Source organism: Pleurodeles waltl, chromosome 3_1 (genome assembly GCF_031143425.1).
Source record: "Pleurodeles waltl isolate 20211129_DDA chromosome 3_1, aPleWal1.hap1.20221129, whole genome shotgun sequence".
NCBI classification, from domain to species: Eukaryota; Metazoa; Chordata; class Amphibia; order Caudata; family Salamandridae; genus Pleurodeles; species Pleurodeles waltl.
Window position 1 is genome coordinate 235,279,330 of NC_090440.1, and position 23,148 is coordinate 235,302,477.

The 23,148-nt window shown below is 42.0% G+C and overlaps 1 protein-coding gene across 5 annotated transcripts in view; it reads right to left on the reverse strand.

Moving 5' to 3' along the window:
- Positions 1-23,148, reverse strand: part of ZNF609 (zinc finger protein 609) — a 624,349-nt gene that overhangs the window by 496,906 nt on the left and 104,295 nt on the right. For all 5 annotated transcript variants that reach the window (XM_069222296.1, XM_069222300.1, XM_069222297.1 and 2 more), the window contains exon 2: positions 9,983-10,873. In XM_069222296.1, coding sequence (XP_069078397.1) covers positions 9,983-10,732 — 750 coding nt within the window. In that variant the 5' untranslated portion in view covers positions 10,733-10,873. The remainder of the gene's footprint in view (positions 1-9,982; positions 10,874-23,148) is intronic.

Genomic DNA, 23,148 nt, shown 5'->3' on the forward strand with positions numbered 1-23,148 from the left:
AACTCAGCAAGTAGGGGAGGAAAAGGTATTTGACCAGTATGGGTGGACTGGGTGGATCTTTAAGACATTTGATATAATAGGCACTTATTTGCATAGGACCAAGGCTCAGAGTGTAGGCTATGTTACGGTTATTTCTAAAGCCCACATTCAACAAAGCTTCTTGGCTTTAAAACCATGGCCCATAAACAAGTTACTACCAGTATGCTATGGAAACAAAGGTATTCAGAGGTCTTTAAAACTGCATGAGAGAGGGCTCAGTGGGAAGGGTTATCGGTAATAAGTTCCAAAGTCTAGGCACAGCCTCAAAGAGGGGCCAATCACCAAAAATAACTATAGCGGTTTTAGAGACCTTTAAAAGAAAATGAACATTGGATCTCAAATTTCAAAAGCCCTTATACCATTCAAATATGGCGGTCATAAAATTCGAAAATTGCTGGCAAACCATATAGTGCCTAATTAACTACAGATTTGAAGCTAACCCTTTGCTGAACGGGAATATGTTTATGAACTCTGCACGCTGACCAAGTGACCCGAGTTTTCCCATCAGCTGAAGTTGGTTTAAGGATTTCTGATGAGTAGATAGCAGAATGACATTCCTATGGCCCATACAGGACTGAATAAAGTAACTTGTCACTAAGGTATGATAGCTGCTATCAAGAAAAGGGAGAATGTTATGAATTGTACCAAGATGTAAGCAGCACGTATTTGCAAACTTAGAAACATAAGAACTGAAAGTAAGAAAAGCATTGAGATAGATATCAAGATTTCATATTATAGTGGAAAGTAGCTGGGGAGGAACCATGACCTCAGGCCAAGGTGATGGACAACATAGAAGCTGGGAGGCACCATCAGCATTTCAATCTTAGGTGGGTTCAGCTTCAGGACGTTTGAGAGATTCACTAGCAAATTACCAAAATTGGTAGTGGAGAGGTCTCATGCGAGCCAAAGATCAAGTGGGTGTCATCTGTATCTATGTGAATCTTTGCTCCAATCAAAATTAACAAAAGGGCTGGAAGGCGTACATGTAGATGTTGAAAGAGATGAGGATAAAGCTGAGCCCTGGGGAAGACCACAATTAAGATCTTTAGGCTCAGACTCCTATGGAGTAAGAGCTAAAATATGGAATTGATTAGTTAACTAAAGGATTAACCGCTGGACAGTAGTGCAGAAAAAACAATCACTCTAAACCTGGGGATCAGAATGGCATGAACCATGATGCCGCAAGTGACTGAAAGGTCCAAAAGAAACCGTGCCACAGACACCTTTATCCACCAGCTTTCTTAAGATCATGGACCATTGATAACACACCTTGGTTTGTACTTATGCCTGCCTTAAATCCAGCCTGCAAACAGCTTAGGAGGCAGTTACTATACAAAACTAGACAGAAGAGAAAAAACGAATTTCTCAAGCAGCTTAGACCAATAAGGAAGGAGATACGCCTGAAGTTGTTTTGATCAGCATATCCAGAGATGGTTTCTTCAAATGAGGTTTTGCAATGGGTGTTTTCCATCTGTCGGGAACGGCGCCCATACTTAATTATATATTGAACAGGTTAGTTAGGTCGTCTGTCAAAAATAGGCTAATGTCCCACAACACGCACTCTGGAACTAGAACAACCGCTCCAATTTCCACAAGAAACTGGAAAGTCTTTGGAAATAGAAGCAAAATTGGCGAGACTTGCATAGCAGGCAGAGGGTGCTCAGCGTGGGTTACTATAATCAGGAGAAAAAAACCGTGTCGGATGAAACATGTCTTTTATTCAAGATTTTATTTGCAAGGGTGGTAACTCATTGTAAAGGGTCCCTGAACGAAAGAATTCCCTAGAAGATGCCAAAGGGGACAAAGTTCCTCAACAATGAGAATCAGTTCTAATAAATTTGGAGCTCGTGCAAATTAGGCTATTTAACGTGAAGCCTTAGCTTCTCTGATCGTTGATTTATAAACTATGCTCTGTGGCCTTGGCTACATAAATTATTTTAGCATCACAACAGAAACCTTTTCTCCTGAATCTTTCTTCCAGTGCATTTCAAGCTCCTAATCAAGCTAGTTCGGATGAGAAACCACAGATTGCTTTTGGATATTTAAAAATGTTTAGATGAGCAAAGAGAAGAAATGTCATATAGACTGTCCAGCAAACTTGTTGATATCTACTTAAAGAGCGCAACCGAAGCACTATTGTAGCGAGTATTGCTTCCCCCGCCCCCCAATTTCTTTTACTTACTGGCAAATAGGCAGATAGTGATACCTCTAGAAGATCAAACAAAGTGGTAAGACCAAACAATAGGAAAGGATTTGTCGAACACAAGATTATCGCAACTAGTGAAAACAAAGTCCAGCAAATGAGTGTAGTCCTACGAGACATCAACTTTAACTTAAAAACTTCAAGAATGTCTAGAATTGCAAGTCAGCGCTTTCAGAATGCTATAACATTAAGTTGGAACCGCGCACACTGTAAAATTGCTCCCATTTAAACAGTAGGTGCAATTTGCTCCACCAGCATGTCAAAACCCTTGCCCAGTAGGTTACAAGGCTATAAGATGAGTAGAAATGATGAATGGGGTTTTTAACTTCAAGTGAAAAAGGTAAATAGTAGGCAAAGACATCGGTCTCAAAACAATCTTATTCTTAAATCAACAATATTTCACAAAATAACCAATTCTTCTTTCTTTGTGGTCTCAAAAAAAAAAAAAAAAGTAAAATCTGCTGGGACAAGTTCATTAATTACGGGTTCAGAATGGGGTGTAAGCAAGATCATCTAAGGTTTGTGGTCAGTTAAAATATTAATCTCATGTCTATGCACAACAACTGAATGAGCACTGCAGAAAATCAAAAAACAGGTAGCGCACTGAGTAACACGGATGGGAGGCCAATTAGAGCGTGTGGCAAAAATTCCTTGGGAGGAAGCAAGCAAGAAGAGATGTTGATCAACTGAGAACAGTGGAGCCAGGAGTATACGATGCATGTGCAAAGACAATTAGTTGGGTAGAGGAATGGACCGGTTCAGTGGGGGGAATCTGGGTCCATTCACTTAGATGAGGGGTAAGGAGAGAGGGCCTGCAAACTTACACTGTGGCTCTATTCATTTGATCAATGGTTTTACTCCCCAAATTGCTACCACTAGTTCGCTTCCACATGAGGGGCGTTTCACCAGACGGCTTTTTTAAAATTATTTTTGCAACCTCCAGTGGTGATCCGCTTTAAGCAACCCTTCTCAGGTCAACACTTTTTCTAGTCTCCTTGGGCACAGCATGTCCATGATATCCTCGTCACCTACCTCATGACATGTAACATGCATCCCTTGCGGCCTCACCACTAATTAGCTGGCTTAGTTCCCTGCTCTGTCATTTGTCCAACCCGCGATTGCCTTAATGGGTTAAAGCAATCAAATTTAACAGTCCGCAGGGACAGTCCACTCTAAATTTTCTTTAACAGGTCTCAGAGGGAACCATGCATAAAGCAGTCTCTAGTAAGTTCACCCACCACAACTCTCTCTGTGTATGCTTTGCACAGGCTCCTGTGCTCTCTGCTCTTGATGTCTCAGCAATATAAATATCATAAGCAATTTTGTTTTATTCACTGCGTTGTCACCATGACGGTGCCTTGATCTCGCTAGCCCCACAGAATGCTATTATTGTCCCCTCACATACCCAGGGTGTAAGCAAACCTGTTCCTTCTGCAGCATCCCATGGGATTCCTTGGGGTTTTAAGAAATTGCAAGAGTTCTGCACTCTATTAGCACCACTGCTTCAACTATACCAGATCTGTCTGGTCAGTCTTGGTGCAGGCACCAACCACGCTCAACTGTACATCAGGAGGTAGGAGGTGGACACTTCAGTCACACTGGTTGGCAGGTCAGTTTATCATAAAAGCACAAGTTCTAAAAAAAACTTCATGACCAGCAGTCACTGTAGACGTTAAGAGGGTCCTACGACTTTTTATGTGGCTCCAACAATATCCACTTTATCATATTCAGAGTGCTTCTCAGGAGCTCAATCACCATTTTAGGAACTCAATCACGCAATCCTAATCTTATCAGAATAAGGGGCACAGAGACCTATTTCAGTGCCACCATCCATCTTCTGTTCCCATACCACTGAACTCGCCAGGTGTCCCCGTTCATCAAGACTAGGAACAAAAAAATTATGGCACATTCATACTGTGCCAAGAGACAATATTGAGGTTCTTGCATTACACGTGTAATCTATCCACCCAAACGGGATATTGCAAAGGTTGCCATAGTGTAGCATTCAAGAGCACAGATGCAGAGAGACAAAAGTATTTCGAACTCTACACTCCTACAAACATCAGGCAACTAAACCAATTAAACACCAACCACAAGATCAATCTCATTAATGGAGTCCAAATGTTCACAACAAACACTCCACAAATTAAGCACTAGCAACTGGTATCAAATATTGTCAGTACTTGGGAACAAAGACACTGAAATAGATTTGATGTCCGTTTGATAACCTAAAAAAAACACATTTGCAAATATAATATTCACTTAGCAAGAGGGAGTTAATAGGGGAAATAGTTCTGTGAAGGCGTCACATTCAGAACATGATATTGCAGCATGTTTTGAACGAAGGCTTCCTTTCCAACCCAACCCACCCGAAGTCCTGTCAGGGAATAAACCTTGGCTTCTGAAATAGTGCTCACACAGGAAGCAGCCGCCAATGTCGTCACACTTCACCCAGAACACATTCCTCTTTATGGTAAGGGATACAGTTTCTGGATGTTAATTACTGAGGAAACCACTGCACCTCGAGGGCAAAGTATAATTCGTGGTTTTCATGTGAAAACCAGTGCTGAGGTAAAACTGCTTTTTGCATATTTACTAAACGGACCAGTTCATGGCAAGCCAGTTTCGTGAGCAGGTCTGTTGACCACCTTTAAACAAGAAAGCAATAACTAAATAAGTGGATTTCACGGATCTCTTCAAAATAGGTTAGTAACACCTTTTACGGCCTGACCTCAATCCATGTTCTCCCAGTCGTCGATTACGAGATGATTTTTAATTTAAAATTATGAAAAGGATAGACCACATAAATAGAACTACGAACTATCGAGAGAGGTGCACAAAACGGTTTGTCATTGAGAAAACAGTGTTGTGCGTTCTAGTTACCAAGTACACACTATAGGCAAAGCAGCTAAATACAAATGAAGGGTATTATCTGTAGCTGGTGTTCAGCTATATAAGTCAAAAATGTAATTGAGAGTCTGGCAATTTAACCCAAGATGAAGTCCCAACAGGTTTAAAAGAAAAGTGAAACAAGCAAGTGCAAGAAACACTGGAGTTAACCCATGTGTCAAAGGCCTACTTTTAACAATATGATGCAGGGTAGGATCAAGGAAAAAGTCTTGCATCTCCTTAAAAGGGAGGTAAAGACATCGGATGTTAACGACTCAAGATGTGGAACAACACACTAGAGTGAATGGAATATAATAATTTTAATGGAGAAGATCGGCTATTTTAGTGCATAGACCTAAGATAACTTTAGAAAAGATGCAGGGGAAAAAAACAAAACAAAAAAAACACACAACGTAACCCAAATATTCCAGCATACATACGTACTTTCATTATTAACCAAGAGAATAACTCCTAAAGGTTGAGCACAAATTCCTAAAAATGATTATTTGAGGTATTAAAAAAACAGGTTTTGTTCAATCTTTAACTGTTATATTAAAGTATTATTTTTTTAGGTCTGATCTAGCCACGACCTTTTGATATGACTCCAAATAAATATGTAATATACTTAGAGGGATTCTAGCCAGCTCTCTTCATCCATTGGCCTACCTTTGTGTCATTCACGTGGTATTTCCACCCAATACAGCAAACAATAGGCAGTAATACAGTTAACCTCAGCCAATGGCTATCTTCACTGCAAGTAACTACATCTTGCTTTTCACAAGTGGCACCTCCACACCCAAAGTAGATCCAAGCAGTGCCAGGGGGTACCTCTGGATATGAATACTTTTTGAAACCCAAACAATATTTTTGCCTTTAGCCAATGTTTTGGTGTTCTTTAATATTGGACACTGTCTGGGAGCTCTCCAAAGTTTAGCAAAAACCATGCCAAAAACAAATCAAGAACTGACAAGGCAAAAAGGCGCTCCGCCAATGCCCGACCTATTAGACTGCCAATGCTTGTTTCTTTACATTGTAAATACATCTTTTTCTTTCTCTCACATTTCCTCAATAAAACTAAATTAAGTTCCATAACCAAGGCGAAGTTTGAATAATGTCTCTTACTTAGGTATACTGTATCATCCCTACTTCACTTTATTCAGGCACTAAATGAACCGACATTGTCTCACCCCCTTGTGACCTCTAGATTTTATATATGTTTATGTGCTCTAGAGGTCCACGAAAATAAACCCATTCTTTTAGTAGTATGACTTGGGTAAATTGAAGGTGGCATGTCTGGAGCCAATTTGGCTTGAAGCTGCCCAGGCCCTTTTTGGATCGCTCAATGTCGTTAGACCAATCATCTCATCGTTTGGTAATAATGTTTCCCTTTTCCTGAACACATGTTATGGATCTTGTGGCGTAAGAATGAGTTATGATGAGTAGATGTAATGGTCTAGAATAGTTTTATCAATGGAACGGTTCAGAAGAATCAACAGAAGAAAGAAAGAGCTGATACACAAACCGAAGACTAGTCGTACACTATCCTGTAAATCATTTCCGGTTTTAGTTGCCCTGAAAACTTACTTTTGTTACTAAAATCTAATATCCTTACATTCTTTGGAAAAAATCCTTTACTGACTTGACACAAGATTATTATTAATTTTTTTAACTCTTTTTATTGCATTTTAACAGTGGGGCACACGTTTTCATAATTTTCATCTCTTTGAGAGTCTGGTCATGTAACAATTTTTCATATACAAGTAGTTGCCAGAATGTTACAAACCACTGGGACTCATTCGGAATGCCAAATTAGTTGTTGCAAATTTTCTAGTAGTGTTAAATCCCTTATTTCTCCCGATTAGATCTGCAGTTGTGCAGTCAGTGTCTTAATTGGATAAATAGTTTTCTGCCTCTCTCAACTATGAACATTCTTTTATCTCCCCACCTTTAAACACGTCTTGAAAGATAGCTATCGGTTACCACCGTTTGAAAGCCTCCGATGTGAATGATAGGGTGAATATAGTTACCGAGCAAGGGAGTGTTAGGTAAATTTATTAGATTAGCTTGTCTCCCCATGCTATCCCATAACACAATTCAGGCACCGTTTTCACTGGGATAGGCCAATAAGTATTCAAGAGTCTCTGGGGCATATGAAGAAGCAATGGGAGCAAGTCCAAAGTGATCTTGATCTCCCTCCAATCCCACTACCCACTGGGATACATTTTTACCCCAGTTTCTCGTGCTGCCCTTTTTATGATTATTTTAAGGTGTGGTGTTCTGAAATAGCTGAAGATATTGGTACATCATTTTCTCATGAGTAATTCAATATTCTCACACTTACTCTGGGTCTGTCTCAAGCAGATATGAATAACACAAAGTCTCTCTGGAGAACCACCATTTCTTTCTCTGAACGACTACTCACAGGGTATTAAAAAAAAGACATAAGTCAAGGTCTACTGCGTTTTGCTCATGGTGGTGCTTCCTTTTCTCACCACTGCCTCTAGTCATTTGCTCGCTTTTACCCAACTACACCACCTGCTCCTGCCTTCTAGGACCAGGAAGGTTCTGGATTGCTCTGCCCACCCCGACTCTACCAGGTCCATCCCAAGATGGAGCAGTAATAAGAGACTACTAGTATCTATATCAGCGTTTGCAGTTTCTGGGGACTTCGACTTCCAAAGTAATTTGAAGTGCTTTTTGCTTAATTTTCTTTTGGCAGGGAATCTTTCTCTTTTCTCACACATTGAGAAGCTTTTTTGATGACTGAAGGAGGGGCTAAGCTGTCATGTGACCTTGGTAACGACCCTTATATACAATTTGTTTTTAAAAACGAAAAAGATGGGCAGTCTTTGATCAATAGGTTCAAGTAGAAACATCCTACAGGTCACCCACCAGCAGCAACACAGCCCCAATAAGCTGACAGACACACCATTCTACTTGAAACTCCTTGAAAGACCACAAACGAACAGCATCTAAGAGGTGGATTTTAGATGTTCATAATTAAACTACCTATGATGGAGAACTACAGTTCTAACTGAGAAACGTTCCATAATCTTTCTATTAAGTAAAATGGCCAGGAGCACCACCTTCTGGAAGGAGGACCAGAATACATTTTTTTTTTTTTTTAGGAAACAGGCTCTTAAGAGTAGGCGACTCTTGAATAAGATATTACATTAAACTCCATGCAATAAAGCATTCAGAAAGTGTGGACTGTGTCTTCTTTACTGCGGTCTGAGTAATACCTTTCCACTGCCTTAGCATGTGAAGTATACAAAGGCAGCTCTGGTTGGCAGCAGATTTTGACAACAAAACCTGTAAATGAAATAACTGACCTGGAAATCTGAAACAATCTTAAAAAAGGGGCAAATAGAAAAAAAAAAAAAAACATTGGACCTCGAACTTAACAGCAAATGCACGTCATGGGTCATTTTATATGAAGTTATAGCACAAGTAAGGTGAGTCAGGTATGACATACGTAAGCAATACGGTCTTCCCTATAACCGGTACAGGTAAGTATAATGAAGAGAAGGTTTTTAAAGAAATGCCAAGAGGTAGATTGTATAGAGACAAGTTAACTGCAGATTCAAAACTATATTTAAAAAAAAAAAAAAAAAAAAACAGTAAAACTGTTTTAATAATAAATAATTCTGACATGCTGAAGACCAAATGAGGATATGCGAGTTCCATTGAAAATGAAAACATTTAACGCCAACAACTGAAAGAGCAGCATACAATGATCTTATAATATTTATTCACAGGAACAATTAAAAGGGAAATGGTAAGAGTGGTGAAGTGCAACCAAAAAAACTGTAATTTGGGGATCTGAACTACTTTCAGGTAGGACAGAGTGGCTCCATTATGACATCCGTGAGGCATGACTCCTGTCAATACAACAAAAAAACAACCTAACACTTAAATGCCTAAAACTTACTTGTGGGCATCAATTTCCACCTGTCGACAAGGACTAAAAACATACCTAGATGTAAAGACTTCATGTGCCAAGCTGCCAAACACAAGGTAAAAGCCACCATCGCCTTTGTCCTATCACATCAACACAATGCTAAAAGTAATGGACCTGAAGGGGTACTCTCTTCATAGCTCAGAGACTCCAGAACGCAGCCAGAATGTGCAACCATATGCCTTTAAGCTCTGCATCGGCTCTCTTCGGTAGCCACCAGACCATCATTGGCACAGGATCGTTCTTCATGCTTCCTAACAAAGACTCGCAATGATCCTAACAACTTTTCTTGCAGAAAGTCTCTCATGGGTAGGCCTTCATTCTCTGTATAAATAGCCAAGATATGGAACTCACTCACATCCCTGCAAAATAGACGTTGCTCCAAAACACTGATTGAGACACCTGTGGAGACCTGGCTCATACCATAGTCATTATTCAATGATGCATAAGTTATACAAGTAGTTGGTATGTATCTGCAAGCACCACTACCTGCTTCTCCTTTCTTTGGCACTTTGTTCATAAGCACATCCACAGGTTTGCCATAACATGACTGACCAACTCTCGAAACTCGCACGAGGTCCAATACTTTCAAAACAAGACATAGAATCTAAGAACTATGCACAAGTTTTACACAACGAGCAGGAAAGAACTTCGTTGTCAGAACAGCAGTGTGAAGAACTATACAAATGCTCCAATACAACAGAATGTCAACTGAAAAGGTGGCACTCCATTGCGCATTACATTATTCACCATTTAAAACTCTGCGACCTCTGCATTTTGACTCTGCAACCTTTACAACCCTCGACACAAAACGACTTTCTCTATTCAGATTAATCCTGTGAAATAAAAGCAAGACACTTCTTCTCTAATGGCAGAAAGACAATTTTGCTTACCTTGTCCACTTTTATCTTCTTCAGTAATCGGCAGTCACCCTCAAGGTCCTCTGGTTCAGTTTTAATACCCAAAGGCGTCAGCACTGCACCTGGGTCAATAGCAATGCTTCCAAGAGGCTCAGCAACAGCCACCATATCAGCCCCTTGACCACTGGCATCATATTGCCCAACCCTAATCCCTAAAGGCTGTAGAACACCAATCTCCTTCTCCACTGCAGTCACTGTGGCAGCCCCCTCACTCCGGTCCTTCTTACTCTTGGACGACCCACTCTTATCTTCCTTTTTTGAGCTGCTCGTCCTGCTTGTAGTTTTGGTGCCCTTTTCAGAGCCTTTGGGGGCAACTGCGGCAAGCCCGCTGGAGTTGGCGCCTTCAACACAGCGTCCCTGAGACTCCTTTTTGACACTTGCTACCTCATTAGCTGGAAACAAAACTGGTGGCTGGGAATTCTTGCTGGCCTCCTTACTGCTCTTGCTTCGTTTTGATTTGGATTTGGATTCCTTGGCCTGTGGACCTGGGACCGGCGTCACAAATTTGATATTGTCCGGTAAAGTGGCCACCGCATTTGGGGCAGGGAGACCCACCTCTTTGGCGCCAGACATTTCTAATTTCTGCTGATCCTTCTCCAAATCAGCGTCAAGGTCGATGATCAGATTGCCCACGCCAATGTCCCACTCATCTCCACTATCGTATGTCTCAACTGCGCTAGCGTCAGCCCCTTTCCCTCCGGAGGCTCCGCTGCTCAAGGACATCTTAGAGTCAACCTGCCTTGGCAAAGTTCAAGGACGCAACCTGCGTCCGCCCCCCATCCAGCTTTCAAATCCAAGGGAGGGGCTGAAACTATGACCTGCAGTCTCCAGACAGCTGGACATTCCAAGGTGGCGGCATCATTGCTGAAACAAGAAAAGTGACAATTAGCACAACTCCCATCAAGTGGAGAAATAAAATTGGATTTATGTTCAGTTAGAGCCATGTCATGATGTTACAATGAAATCAATTGTGCAAGACCAGTCAGCCTTGATAGGACCAGTCAGCCTTGATAGGACCAGTCAGCCTTGATAGGACCATTCAGAGCGACACATATTAATGTGCACAGATGAGCTGCAAGGAAGCAGAAACCACTGCAGGAAGGCCTCAAACACATAGTTCGACGGCAATTGTGCTTAAACTGTAGCAGTTCTACTTCTCCTGAACACCAGCTCATATGTAAACTGTCAGGACGAGCACCGTAGAAGCCTAGTGTGCCTTGTTTTCAAGAAGGGGGATAACTAAACCAGATTCCATTAGCCCCTAAAGTTTTCATGTGAGTTGTACGTCGGTAAATTATTTAAAAAACAAAAAAATCCTTGCTATAATGGCTCTCAATTAGCAAAGGCTAGACGATCTCTAAATTAGCCCTGCATCAGGATTTAGAGAAATGAAGAATAAACGATTAAATATTCTCTTAGTATCTTATCTGGTAACAATTAGAATTATGTGAGAACAGTTCAAAATAAATCCCACTATGTTTATCTCATTAAGTGTCACTGCCCCAGCCAGCAAATCAACCAGCTTACAGGCTGGCAAAAAGTGCAAGGCAGAGATGGGTTCATACAAAGAAAGTAAAACTCACAAGATCAAAGATGTGAACATATAGCATGCAAGCACACAACATTCAAAAGCCCTCCTTGTATACAAATCGTAGGAGCAATTTCATCAATCAAATGCTACATTACAGAATGCAGGTAAGAGTACCTACATCATCACCCAGGTACAATGGAGGCAAGTGCAAGGGTAATAACAGCAATCAAGGAAACCTTACAGAATGCAAGCAAGGGTACCTAAAGGAGTGCCCTAAAAGCAACCTTCTATTGGCGACGAGATCAACCAGGATCAGACTAAGGTAACCTTGCACACTGCAAGAGCACCTGCAGGAGTGTCACCTAAAAGCAACATATAGAAAGCGGGCAGGCACAAATCAAAAGCATCACATGCCAAGAGAGAAGCAATTGGGGGGCACATCAGTGAGAATCTAGGCAGAAGCATGTGCACAAACAAAAGGCGATAATAGGTACATCTAGTGGTGTTTAGAGTTTAAAAGCAGGTATCGGTGTGCAGCAGAACAGACATGAGCAGCATTTGATTAAGTAACCGAATGCCATGGGGAAGATATCAAGCAAAGTGACCTATAGGTGTGTCAGCAAGAGACACCGGCAGAACTGTTAGACACACAGAAGAGATAAACCGAGACCAACATGCGCAGCAAGCAAAACCCTGCAGGAGGGTGGATGGAGAAATACGCTAGTAGGCAGAAGGCAAGTGCAACTTGAGTGGGACGGGAAGAGCACAGCTAGCGGTTTCGCCAAGAGGACTGCAGGCAGCATCAGTAATTAGCCAAAAAGGACATGTCGCCTTGGCCATTTGGCTGCTCTCAAACGACACAGGCCCAAATGCATCGCTCTCGACCACAAAAAATATGCAAGGGCCTGTGTGAAAAATTGAATTTCCATTGTCTTGAGTAGTTTATGGTGCGAGTGTAACATTCTTAATATTTTGACTGTCAACGACCATCAGACCCATGTAACTAAAACTTCGTTCAAACACTGCCATTTTTCGACAGAGGTGGTAAAGGTCGAGCTCTGCAAATGTTTCCCAAGGATGCAAAGCATCCTCTTCATAGGAGGTAAACTTTCTCCTCGAAAATTGAATAATTTGTTTTCATGCACAGCTTGCTCTCACCGTTTTCCCATTTCGAAGCACTGCAGTCCCAAGTAAGTCGAACCACGCAGACTCAGATAAAAAAAAACAAGTAAGTGTAGGAACAAATTGGCGAAATCTAACCAGCAGGGGCTGGCAAGGGCTTAATAATAAGAGCATTTTACATAACTTCCCTGGACCTGGAAAATACATCCAATACAGCACGAGTCAGCTTTCACCGGTCAGGTGCAGGAACAATCTTATTTAAAAGCCCTATGAAAACGAGAAATTATTATTAAAAACAGGGTCTCCCCTGCTGTATTACTAAGCACCCACAGGATCTCCATCCACAGCGGCTAAGGAAAGAAATAGTTCTTGGCCTAGGTGTGAATCTATGGTTTCTGAGCCACTCTCTGCGTGCCCCTGGCCTCTGGCCCTGCTGGATTGTGCTACGTTCAGCAACCAGCTGGTCCTGCATTTGCATCCATAGTTAATTCACTGGGAGAGAAAGATCCCTTTGTGACAAGTTAGACTGAGCAGACTTGGAATAAAAATCGAATGTAGGCTGGACAGGGGGCATCTGTACTCACTGTGCGTTGTCCCGAAGGAAGTTCTTGGATCTGCATACTGAACCGTACTTCTGAGTCCAACTCTGAGTCTGGCATGGAAAGGCCCTCCTCTTCTGCTGCCGACGCCTCATGCAGTTCTTCCTCCTGTTCAGTGTCATGGAGCCCGAAGAGGTCAGTGTCTCCTCAAGGTCCTTACGCTACATCTCCTTTTAACGTGCTCTGTGATCCTGAAACATTTTCTTGGATCAAAACGATCAACAGGCCTCACAGTTCTCTTCGTTGTGGCAAATTATAGCCAAAGATTGGGGGTAAACGTGCTCTGGTAAAAGGAGTCTCAAGCAATGTAAGGTTTAAGCGGATGCATTTTAATTATCTCTACGACGTGTACTTACCCCTGGTCAAATATAAACATAATTTCCTAACATTCAGGCAGTGATCCTCTCCAACATCTTGCCTTAAAAGGAATTGTTGGACATAGGGTGCGTCACTCCGTAAATCAATGTCCAATCAGTTTGTTCAAAACAAAACGTGGCATGAGCTTATTTCCAGAACCTCTGCATGACGATTACTTTCACGCAGAGATCACTGTGCAGCACCAATAATATAATGTGTGGTTGTCTTACACATGCCAGTTGTGTCCAAGGTAGCGGTCAGAAGCCTGTCAAGTCCACAGCAGTCTCCCCTATGTATGCATGGTCAGGTCCCAAGAATGAAAACTAAATGTTTTCAATATGATTTTGGCTGAGCTGTGACAATTTGTAATGAAGCCCCCACAGTGGCACACAGGAAGGGGGATTGGGAGTCAGCAGTTAGTTAAATGTTTCCCGCTCTATAACTTTCTTAGCAAAATATCATAATCAGGATTTATTTAACCTTTCACAGCCCTGCACATCTCCATCCGAGAATACCAGAACCCAACTGGTATAAGAACTTAATTTTTTTTTTTTTTTTTTTTTTAATGGGGGGGGGGGTTCAGGACCAAATCCTACTAGTTTTCACACTGTATATGAAATATACGTTACCTTTATTCTCGTATTACAAAAGTAAACCTGATTTAATGCTACAAAATCATTAAAACCTTCACTTTATAGTAATTGGCAAATGGCACATAGTTCACTTTACGGAGTACTATTGGTCTTAAAGTTGCATCGTTTTTTATTTCCTTCATCTATCACTGGATTTCATGTCCTCTATTCCAGTCCTTGCATTGCATTATAGGCCACTGGATCACAATTATTTCCAGAGCCACCCAGTCATTCTGTTTATTCGTAGGCCGTTAAATAACAATTCATCAGAGTCAGCCAACGCTCGTTTTGCTTAATCATCTGCTTATTATGGGCTTAATTATCATTTTTATCCGATCATTTTTCTCATGAATGACGCAATTTCTCAGTTTTCTAGGTATTCATTTCTCCAAATACAGCACAATATTCTGCTCCATTGATTGGAAGGCGTTTCTCTACCAAAAAGCACAGATCACAAATTCTAAAAATGGTGATCATTTTCTAACTTCCATAATACTAATAGTATAAAACCGCATAATTGTGCAGTAATCTTAAAACTACCACGATACAGAGAATAAAAAACTGCATTAGGTTTGCAGGCTACTAAGGATGCAGAGGAAAAAATCCTGCATGCTAGGTTCGTGGCTGGTGAACGTATGCAGTTTTATACTTCGTATTATGAAGAATACAATAAGCAATAATTAGAAGATAACTAAGGCTCTGATAGGTGATAATGTAAACAAACGAAAGGCGTTTAAAGTCTTCGTTCAAGGTATGTGTATAAAAATCGCTTTTTGGGTTGAATCATTGGTTAACAGGGGTTCACTAAAGTGGAGGATGACTTAAGGTTACTTGAAAAGGGAGCACTGGAGCGTTTTCAACACATTGTTGTGGAACGTTTAAGGCAGTTTGTTTATAAGAAGTCTGAAGCTAAGCAGCACCCGCATGAAGAAGACAATTTAAAGAGACCTACTAGCATGGTGTGTCATGTTTAAGCGCACCTCCCCTTAACAGCTCTAAGGACGCCCAATGGTCTGTTAATTATTATAGGAGATTCATCTTGCAACAGGACAAACAGTTGTATACAAAATCCTATCAGCTGCTCAAAAGACAATTGCTAAACTTTGTACGTAATGTGGTGTTGAAGAGACCAACTGTTCTGCAAGCAGAACTAGATGCTCCTAGAATAGGCTTCTCCAACGAGTAGCTTGTGAGCTACTGGTAGTTCTCCATCTACTTGTAAGTAGCTCTCCTGTGTGCAGCCCACCCTATTAAATGAGAAGCTTTTGTTTGGTTGAATTAAATATTGTATTCCAAAAATGTGTATACAAGACGAAAATTGTGTACTTTCAGAACTCTCATCCTGACGTTGGAAAAAGTGGTTGAATTTGTGTTACAAATGGGGTTTCTGGTTGGCCATGGTATGCGCCTCAGCCAGGCAGAAACCACCACTCTAGTCAGGGCGAGTAAGTTACACAACAAAGAACCTGGGCTCACGCCCAGTAGCTTGGCATAGAGAATTCAGGCTTATCCCCAGAGGTCATGTGTAAAGGGTTTGCACAATACACACTAGTGGCACAATAAATACACCACAAAGATTCCATACATCATTATATACAAATACAAGTATATTGTGCATAAATTATAGACCAACATGACATTGTTCCTCCCTACTGCATGCATTTATGTCATACATTATAACATCAGGGCATGAGGATACCATGACCACCCATACAATAGCCAAAGTACCCACCAAACATGGGCCATCAAGAAACCCAAGCATTATTGCATGTTATTCCAACAGGGCAAGTACGACAAAGTGCAATATCAGGTCATGAATGGCAATTACAGAGGACTAGAACCTACTTCGATTCCCAATCATCCCTTGAGACCATAACTCCTTACTTTGGTCATTCCCATAATCAGTAAAATCAGGATTCCCAATTCTTCCTAGACACAGACTCGGTCCGCTTGTATCTCTATTCAGGATTTACGGTAATGCTCCAGTAGAGGAATGACAAGATTGAGGCCTCCGATGATAGATCTTTCCCCTCTGGTCAACAATTTTCATGAAACAGTGCCCCTCCCGACAGGTATGTCCCCAAGGAAAAAGGGAGGGCACACACAGCTTCTATGGCAGCGGGGAAACCTCTAAGGGTTCCTCGCATGGAGCAAATCACCAGGCAGCAGCCTGCAATGCTAGCATGGGTTTGTGGCTGCTAAGGAATGCCCCCAGGAATAACATGCCCCAGCATGGGGGGAGTCAGAGCACGGGTGTTGTCCTCTCGTTGGGAGGGGGGCGGGACGCAACACGTCCCAAAACAATGTAACGATTCCTCCAGGGATTCCTCTCAAGCCCTTTATGTACTCGCAGACCAGTCAGAAAAGTTTTCCCTCGGACCTCCTTCGATCCAACACCCTCCCCCTGTTAGTAGGTCTCCATGCTGGGGGGGGGGGGGGGGGTTGGGGTCAGGGTCACTGGGTACCCAGCTCAAAAGATAGCAATGGAGTGGCTGCCTCAAGGCAGCACACCCGCTTACTCCTCTGCAATTCCTCTCACACACACTCACCTCAGTGCCAGGGAGCAGGCTGTACCAGATACGTCAGCGGCCCTCCCCTCGAGCCCACCCCCACAAAGGAGCCAGCTCACGCTGATACTACAGCTCAGGCTGTGGCGGTGAACTACAGCCTCAGAAGTGGATGCCTGCCTGAGCCCTTAAGGCACCAAAGAGTGCATGCCTCATCTGCACCTATTTTAGCAGCAGGAGCCGGCGGAGTTCCCTGCAGCGTGTCCAGCTGGGAAGCACTATTGTTGGCAAAAGTTCCAAAGTGCGTGGAGATAAAGGGGCAGCACTCCCTGTGCTGTCCTTAGAGAGGGCACCTACTTTCTCTTGAGGCAATCACACTCACCAGGTGCAGGAGGAAAGACACAGCGGTCACAACAAGAGCCTGGCCGCAGTTCAGTAGGGGCTGTAAGAGAGCAGGGGTCAGACAGCAAGGCCGTGGAGAGTGCAGGCTGCAGGCCAGCACATTCAGGCAGCTCTGCCAAAACAGACAAAGAATTGCGGTACCTGCTAGCAGCCCTCAGGATCTGGGGACCCACAGAGTCAGGGAGGAGCTGGCAGCACGGCAACATGTAGAAAATCAATCCAATTTAGTCATTTGGGCCAACCAACAGATACCAGGCAGCAGGGCAACAAAGAAAGAGCAGTCCAACTCAAGCACAACACCCTTTCAACCCAGCCCTGTCTCAGACATCAGTAGGGGGTAATCAGTCCATTGGGTGAGAGCAGAACACAGCCTTTTCACATATAAGGTGTGAACGACCCTCCCTCTCCCCAGTCCAGGAAGACAATCAATACGCAAATGCCTCTTCTGTCACACCCTGCACTTCCTGCATTATGGCAGTCTGGAAAGTATGCACCAAGTGGAACTGTCACAGCCCCAGATGTGGATTGGAGTCAGACTGCAAAATCACTAGAGTTATAAGCACAGTGAAATGCCCACTTTCTAAAAGTGGTATTTCTACAATGGTGATTAATAATCCACCTACACCAATAGGCAGGATTTCTCACTAGAATTCCGAACATACTAAACATGCCCACGCTATTTCTCATAGATCAAAAGATACCACTTAGACATATGTCTGACCATTTCCAATACAATCCTATGAGTGAAGCAGCATTCACAGTAGCGAGAAACTAAATAGGTGGTTTGTCACTACTAGGGCATGAAGTACATAAAGACATATCTCCTACCTTTTATATACACACCACCCCGCCAATAGGGTTATCTAGAGCCTACCTTAGGGGTAGGTGACTTAGGTGTAGTAAAAAGGGAGTTTAAGCATTGGTAGTTTGACTTGCCAAGTCACTGTGGCAGTAAACTGTGCATGCAGGCTCTGCAGTGGCAGGCCTGAGATGAGCTGTGGGTGGTGCAATCTGTGCTGCACGCCCACTAGTAGCATTTAATTTACAGGCCTTGGGTATATGGTATACCACTTTACAAGGAATTTACATAAATTAAATAAGACAAACAGGTGTAAACCAATTACACCAAGTTGTAGGGGAGAGAGCACATGCATTTTAGCACTGATTAGCAGTGGTAAAGTGGCCAGAGTCCTAAAGCCAACACAAAGAGGGTCTCAAAAATAGGAGAAAGGCAAAAGGTTTGGGAATAACCCTGCAGTAGGGACCATTTCCAACAATTTGCAAAATATATTTAATGTTGATATTTGAGTTATAAATTGTGTGGCACTTGGTAGGTGTATTACTCATATTACTACCTTGGTGTGAAAGGCATTGCAGATGTCATAAGTGTTACCTAATTAAAGGTATTCCAAACTGGCAAAGCGGTTTTGACATTACAACCACTCCCACCTCCCACTGATGCACTAAGGAGATTACTGCGTGTAATCTTGCATGGAATGGTCACTAAAGTAATCATGTCTGATGCAAGAACTATTGAAGCACCAATATTAGTAGCTCGGGATGATTTTCATTGATTGTAAGCAGCTCTTATAACAGAGAAGTTTGGAGACCCCTGTCCCAGCACCTTAACAGAACTCTATCACGCAATAAAGAAAATTGTAGCTGGCAAGCCTCTCGGGTGCAACAGGCTTCCCACCAAGTTTTATGCAACTTTTAAACCATTACTGGTGTCCAAAATCATGCCAATGTTCGTTGACGGACATGGCCAACCAAAGAAGCTATAATATTGTCCCTAGTTAAGCTACACTGTGAATCAATTTCTGCTCGTATCGCTCACTCTCAATGCTCAACTTGGACTATAAAATATTAGGTAAAGTACTAGCAAATAGGACTGAACCACTGTTCCCTAACCTGCTTCCTTAGAAAACATGTGGTACTGTTCCACTGAGGTATCTGCAGGTGAACGTCAGAGATCTTTTCCATGTTATGAGAGGGTGTTCAATCAACAGACTCCTAGTTGTGATGTCATTGATACGGAGAAGGCATTTGACACCCTTCAATGGGAAAATATATTTACAGTATTAGAACAGATGGGTTTTGGTAGGTTAATGGTGCATTGAATAGGTCTAATCTGAGCCAATGGCCAAAGTTAGAACTGGGAAAATAGTCTGTGAAACATGGCCATTCATCAAGGAACAGAGTAGTGATGCCACCTTTCTTACAGCTTCTTTGCTCTGGACACATAGCAGCAAACGTTTTGCATGGGGTGCACAGCTGCGCATCATAATTGAGTACTGCATACAACCTCCTTTTACAGTGACATATTACTCTGTATATTACAATATCTGGGAGTGCAGAAAGGAATCTGATAGGTGACTGGCTGTTCCTGACAAATTCAGAGACCTGTTAAGCTTGAGGAAGAACACCATTAAATCCAGTGTTTATTTGCTCACAGCTGTGGAAGACTTTGTAGTCTATTACCTACCCGACTTATTCCTCGCTTAGGAGCAAGTTACTTTCCACTACCTGGGCGCACATGTATTACACAAAGAAGCAGATATTACCTGTGGAAATCAGAGTAGGGCTTTGAAGTTCTTCCACCTTCTGGAGGCAGCTACCCCTTTCACTTGGCCAAGCAGCATTAGTTAACACAACAGGCTTACAAAGACTCCTTTAGTTATTGAAGAGCAAAAGATATAGAACATCAATACATAAATTGCAACTACTAGCACTAGAGGGTACACTTGGATCCTCAAAAATAGGAGGTGAGCCCTCCAATCTTTCCTTTAAGGTGGCGGAAAGACTGCCTTTACCTCATTTTACATTTTCCCCTAACAGTCTGGTGGGCTTTCTGACCCCGTCCAACAGGATGCTTAGTCAGGGTTAACAGCCCAATCTGTCTAGGCTAGCAGATTGTCATGTGAAATTATTAAAAAATGTAAAGGGCTGGCCATTGTATCATCTTGCCATCAGGCCTAACCTCTAGACACCAAGCAGTTGCTCTGGCCTTAGGCAATAGGTCCACTCACAGAAGTAGGTACTGTTTTATCAAGAGAAGTGTGGGAGCACTAAGAATTTGTCAATTCCTGCAGATTCTCTAGTTTCTCTCACAGGAACTGGAGAAAAGTCTGCTTTTATCCAAACTTTGAAGTTTGCAAGGCATTAGAGGCAAGATAGCGTAGTGAGATCTACACAAGCCAAAAACCCAGGGACTCTGGTTGTCCTTTACAAAATGCCTGATGTCAACAGTTTTTCCTGGGTGCGGGCAAACCCTGGGCCGAAATACCACAGCTATCTAGATCTTTGGAAAAAGTGAAATTCCAAGGAAAAATTTGCACATTGCATTTTCTGGTCTTTTCCGTTGGTAACAGGCCAACAAATGAAAGTGGGCTACCATTTTTAGTTGGAAGAAGTGTGAAGACACAGAATAGCAGAACATTTACGATCTACTGAATTTTTCTCCATTTGTGGCTTATAAACATAAGAACGAATAGATTTTGCAAAACATCCTTGGAATCACAAAATTACAAGTAACCCCAAATTCAGCAACCACTATTCCTAAACTCAAATTCTTGGGCACACTGCAAACATTCATAGCTTTCCTTTCATTCATAAAATGTTACCTTATGAATTTATGTATGGCCAGCACACAACAACAAATTCTAAGATTGTCACATGAGAATTTTGACTATGTTTCAGAAATGCACAGCTTTCTGGGTTCACCAGTTGTTTTCATACCTTTTCCCCCACAAACGTAGGTACACACCACAAACACAGTAAATACAGACTGCCACTCTTGGTTTTAACACAACTATACCTACTTCTGAAAGCTGGGTTACCTCAAACAGAAACTTTTGTTTTCAGGGAAAACATAATACTTTCTGACACAAAACATTCCCATTTTCCTGGGGTAGAGTAACCTTCGAATCAACAACATGTTGGGGGGGGGGGGGGGGGGATGCTACAAATTTCCAAAGGGATAGAAAGGAGGACAAGAAGGACAACACAGTCCATTATATCTAGCGTACCGGTTCTAAACCTGTTGCCCGGGGACCCATAGGGGTCTGCAAATCATTCTAAGGGGGTCCACAACTACTTAGAAGATTAACAGATAAATGAAGTGTATATGAATAAAGATTCAAAATTTTAAAATTAAAATTGTTTAAATGTTCTGTAAATGTGAAGGAATTTGAAATAGGCTAAGATTTAAGTTAGTACCCTCTGATTGATTTGTGGGAGCAGAGCAAATGCATCAATTAGAATATTGTATGGATGGTGGGTGGCCTCAAGTTGAAGTTACAAAAGCTTCAACCGTCCCTTTAACATTCAGATTTTTTTTGCACACGTTTGTGAATTAAACACAATATTTCATCATTTGTGAATTAGTTTGAGCAATGCTGGTGTTTGTATTTTTTGTGTATTATTTTGTGGTTCAAATCATCAAACATGCTTAGGTGAGGTCCCTGCCTTCCATTAATAACTCAGTGGGGGTTCCCCATATTCCAATAATGACTCAGTGGGAGTCAGCAGTTTAAAGTAATGATTAAGTAGGGGTCCACAGATGTCAATTGGTTAAGAACTGCTGATCTTAAAGATAAGTAGTTAATCTTGTTCTGGCGATATAGGTAGGGGTCACTATGAATACTTTAAGTATTTTCCATGTCTTTGAGGGTGGCTTTTGGTGGGCAGTTGTGCCCTCTCGAAATAAGTACAATGGATGACCAGTACTATTTCCAAACACTAGTTCAGCCGAGAAATGTACACTGTCTGCAGAGGTAATAACTAGAAACTGAAATCACCTGTTCTAGGGGAGGCAGCCGATATAAGGAAGAAAAAAAAACGCTCTACACACCACCTAGCTGGTTAGCTAGCATCACACTACAGCCGGGACAGACTCCTATGCATGTAGTTATGCTAATTTATGGTGTGTGCTATATTCGAAAGTAGGCTTCACTTAAAGCCAATACACTGCTTTTGTGATGCTCTCCTTGCACAGAAAAAGAAAGTACATGTTATTTCAAATGGTTTGGGCAGCTCAAACACTTATCTACTGACATTTAAATAAATGTGGGTGCTGTCCATATCGGATTGAAGAAGTAGATTCATGTTTAACAATTTCAGTGGCACTGTGCAGCTAAAAATAGGAAAATATTGTGTCCAGTAACCATCATAAAAAATACCTTTCTTTTGAAGAAAAAATGAAAACAGCAGACAGTATGACAATGGACTAATGTTGCATGGCATTTTAAGACACCGTAAGATGCAAACAAGCATTGGTACAGGCAATATGTCGGAACCTTGTGACCTAATGGATTTGCAGGGGCCTGTTGGCAATTTTCTACAACTCCAGCACCCACCCCTTCCCCCCCCCCCCAATCCCAACAATAGTGCAGCATCTCCAAAATAAATTACGCATGCAAGGTGACATACATATATCAGAATGCGTGCAGAATAACATGGAAGCCATTTGCTTTAATTTCTTTTTATTCATCGATTCAACATGATAGATGCCACTTTGGTGGGCAAATAAATTTTAAAATTTTTAGTGCGAAACTGCAAATTAAAAAAAATACAGGTGTAGTGGAAATGGAGGAATAAGTGGGGCAAGGAGAGGATAAACACTGGGGGTTGGGGGTATTTACATATGATGAGAAGAACAGACTGGGGTGGCTGGGGAGAGAATACAGAGCATGGGTTGAAGTAGTACATGAGAGAGTGAGAAGTACACAATAGTAACAACAAAACGGGGGCGTTGAGAAGCACACACGGTAAAAAAAAAAAAAAAAAACAGAGCATGAGAGGCTGGGGGGGGGGGATGAACGTGGGGGTGGGTACTTCAGGGCAGCGCACAAAGAGAAGGGGACAGCTGAATCATACGTACTCTCATGGAGCACTTGACAAAAAAAGTAGTTCCCTAAAAGTGATTATTGGAAGGTTAAAATCGTTGGTAAAGTGGCGAGAGACAAACACAAGATGGACAAGCTTAGGC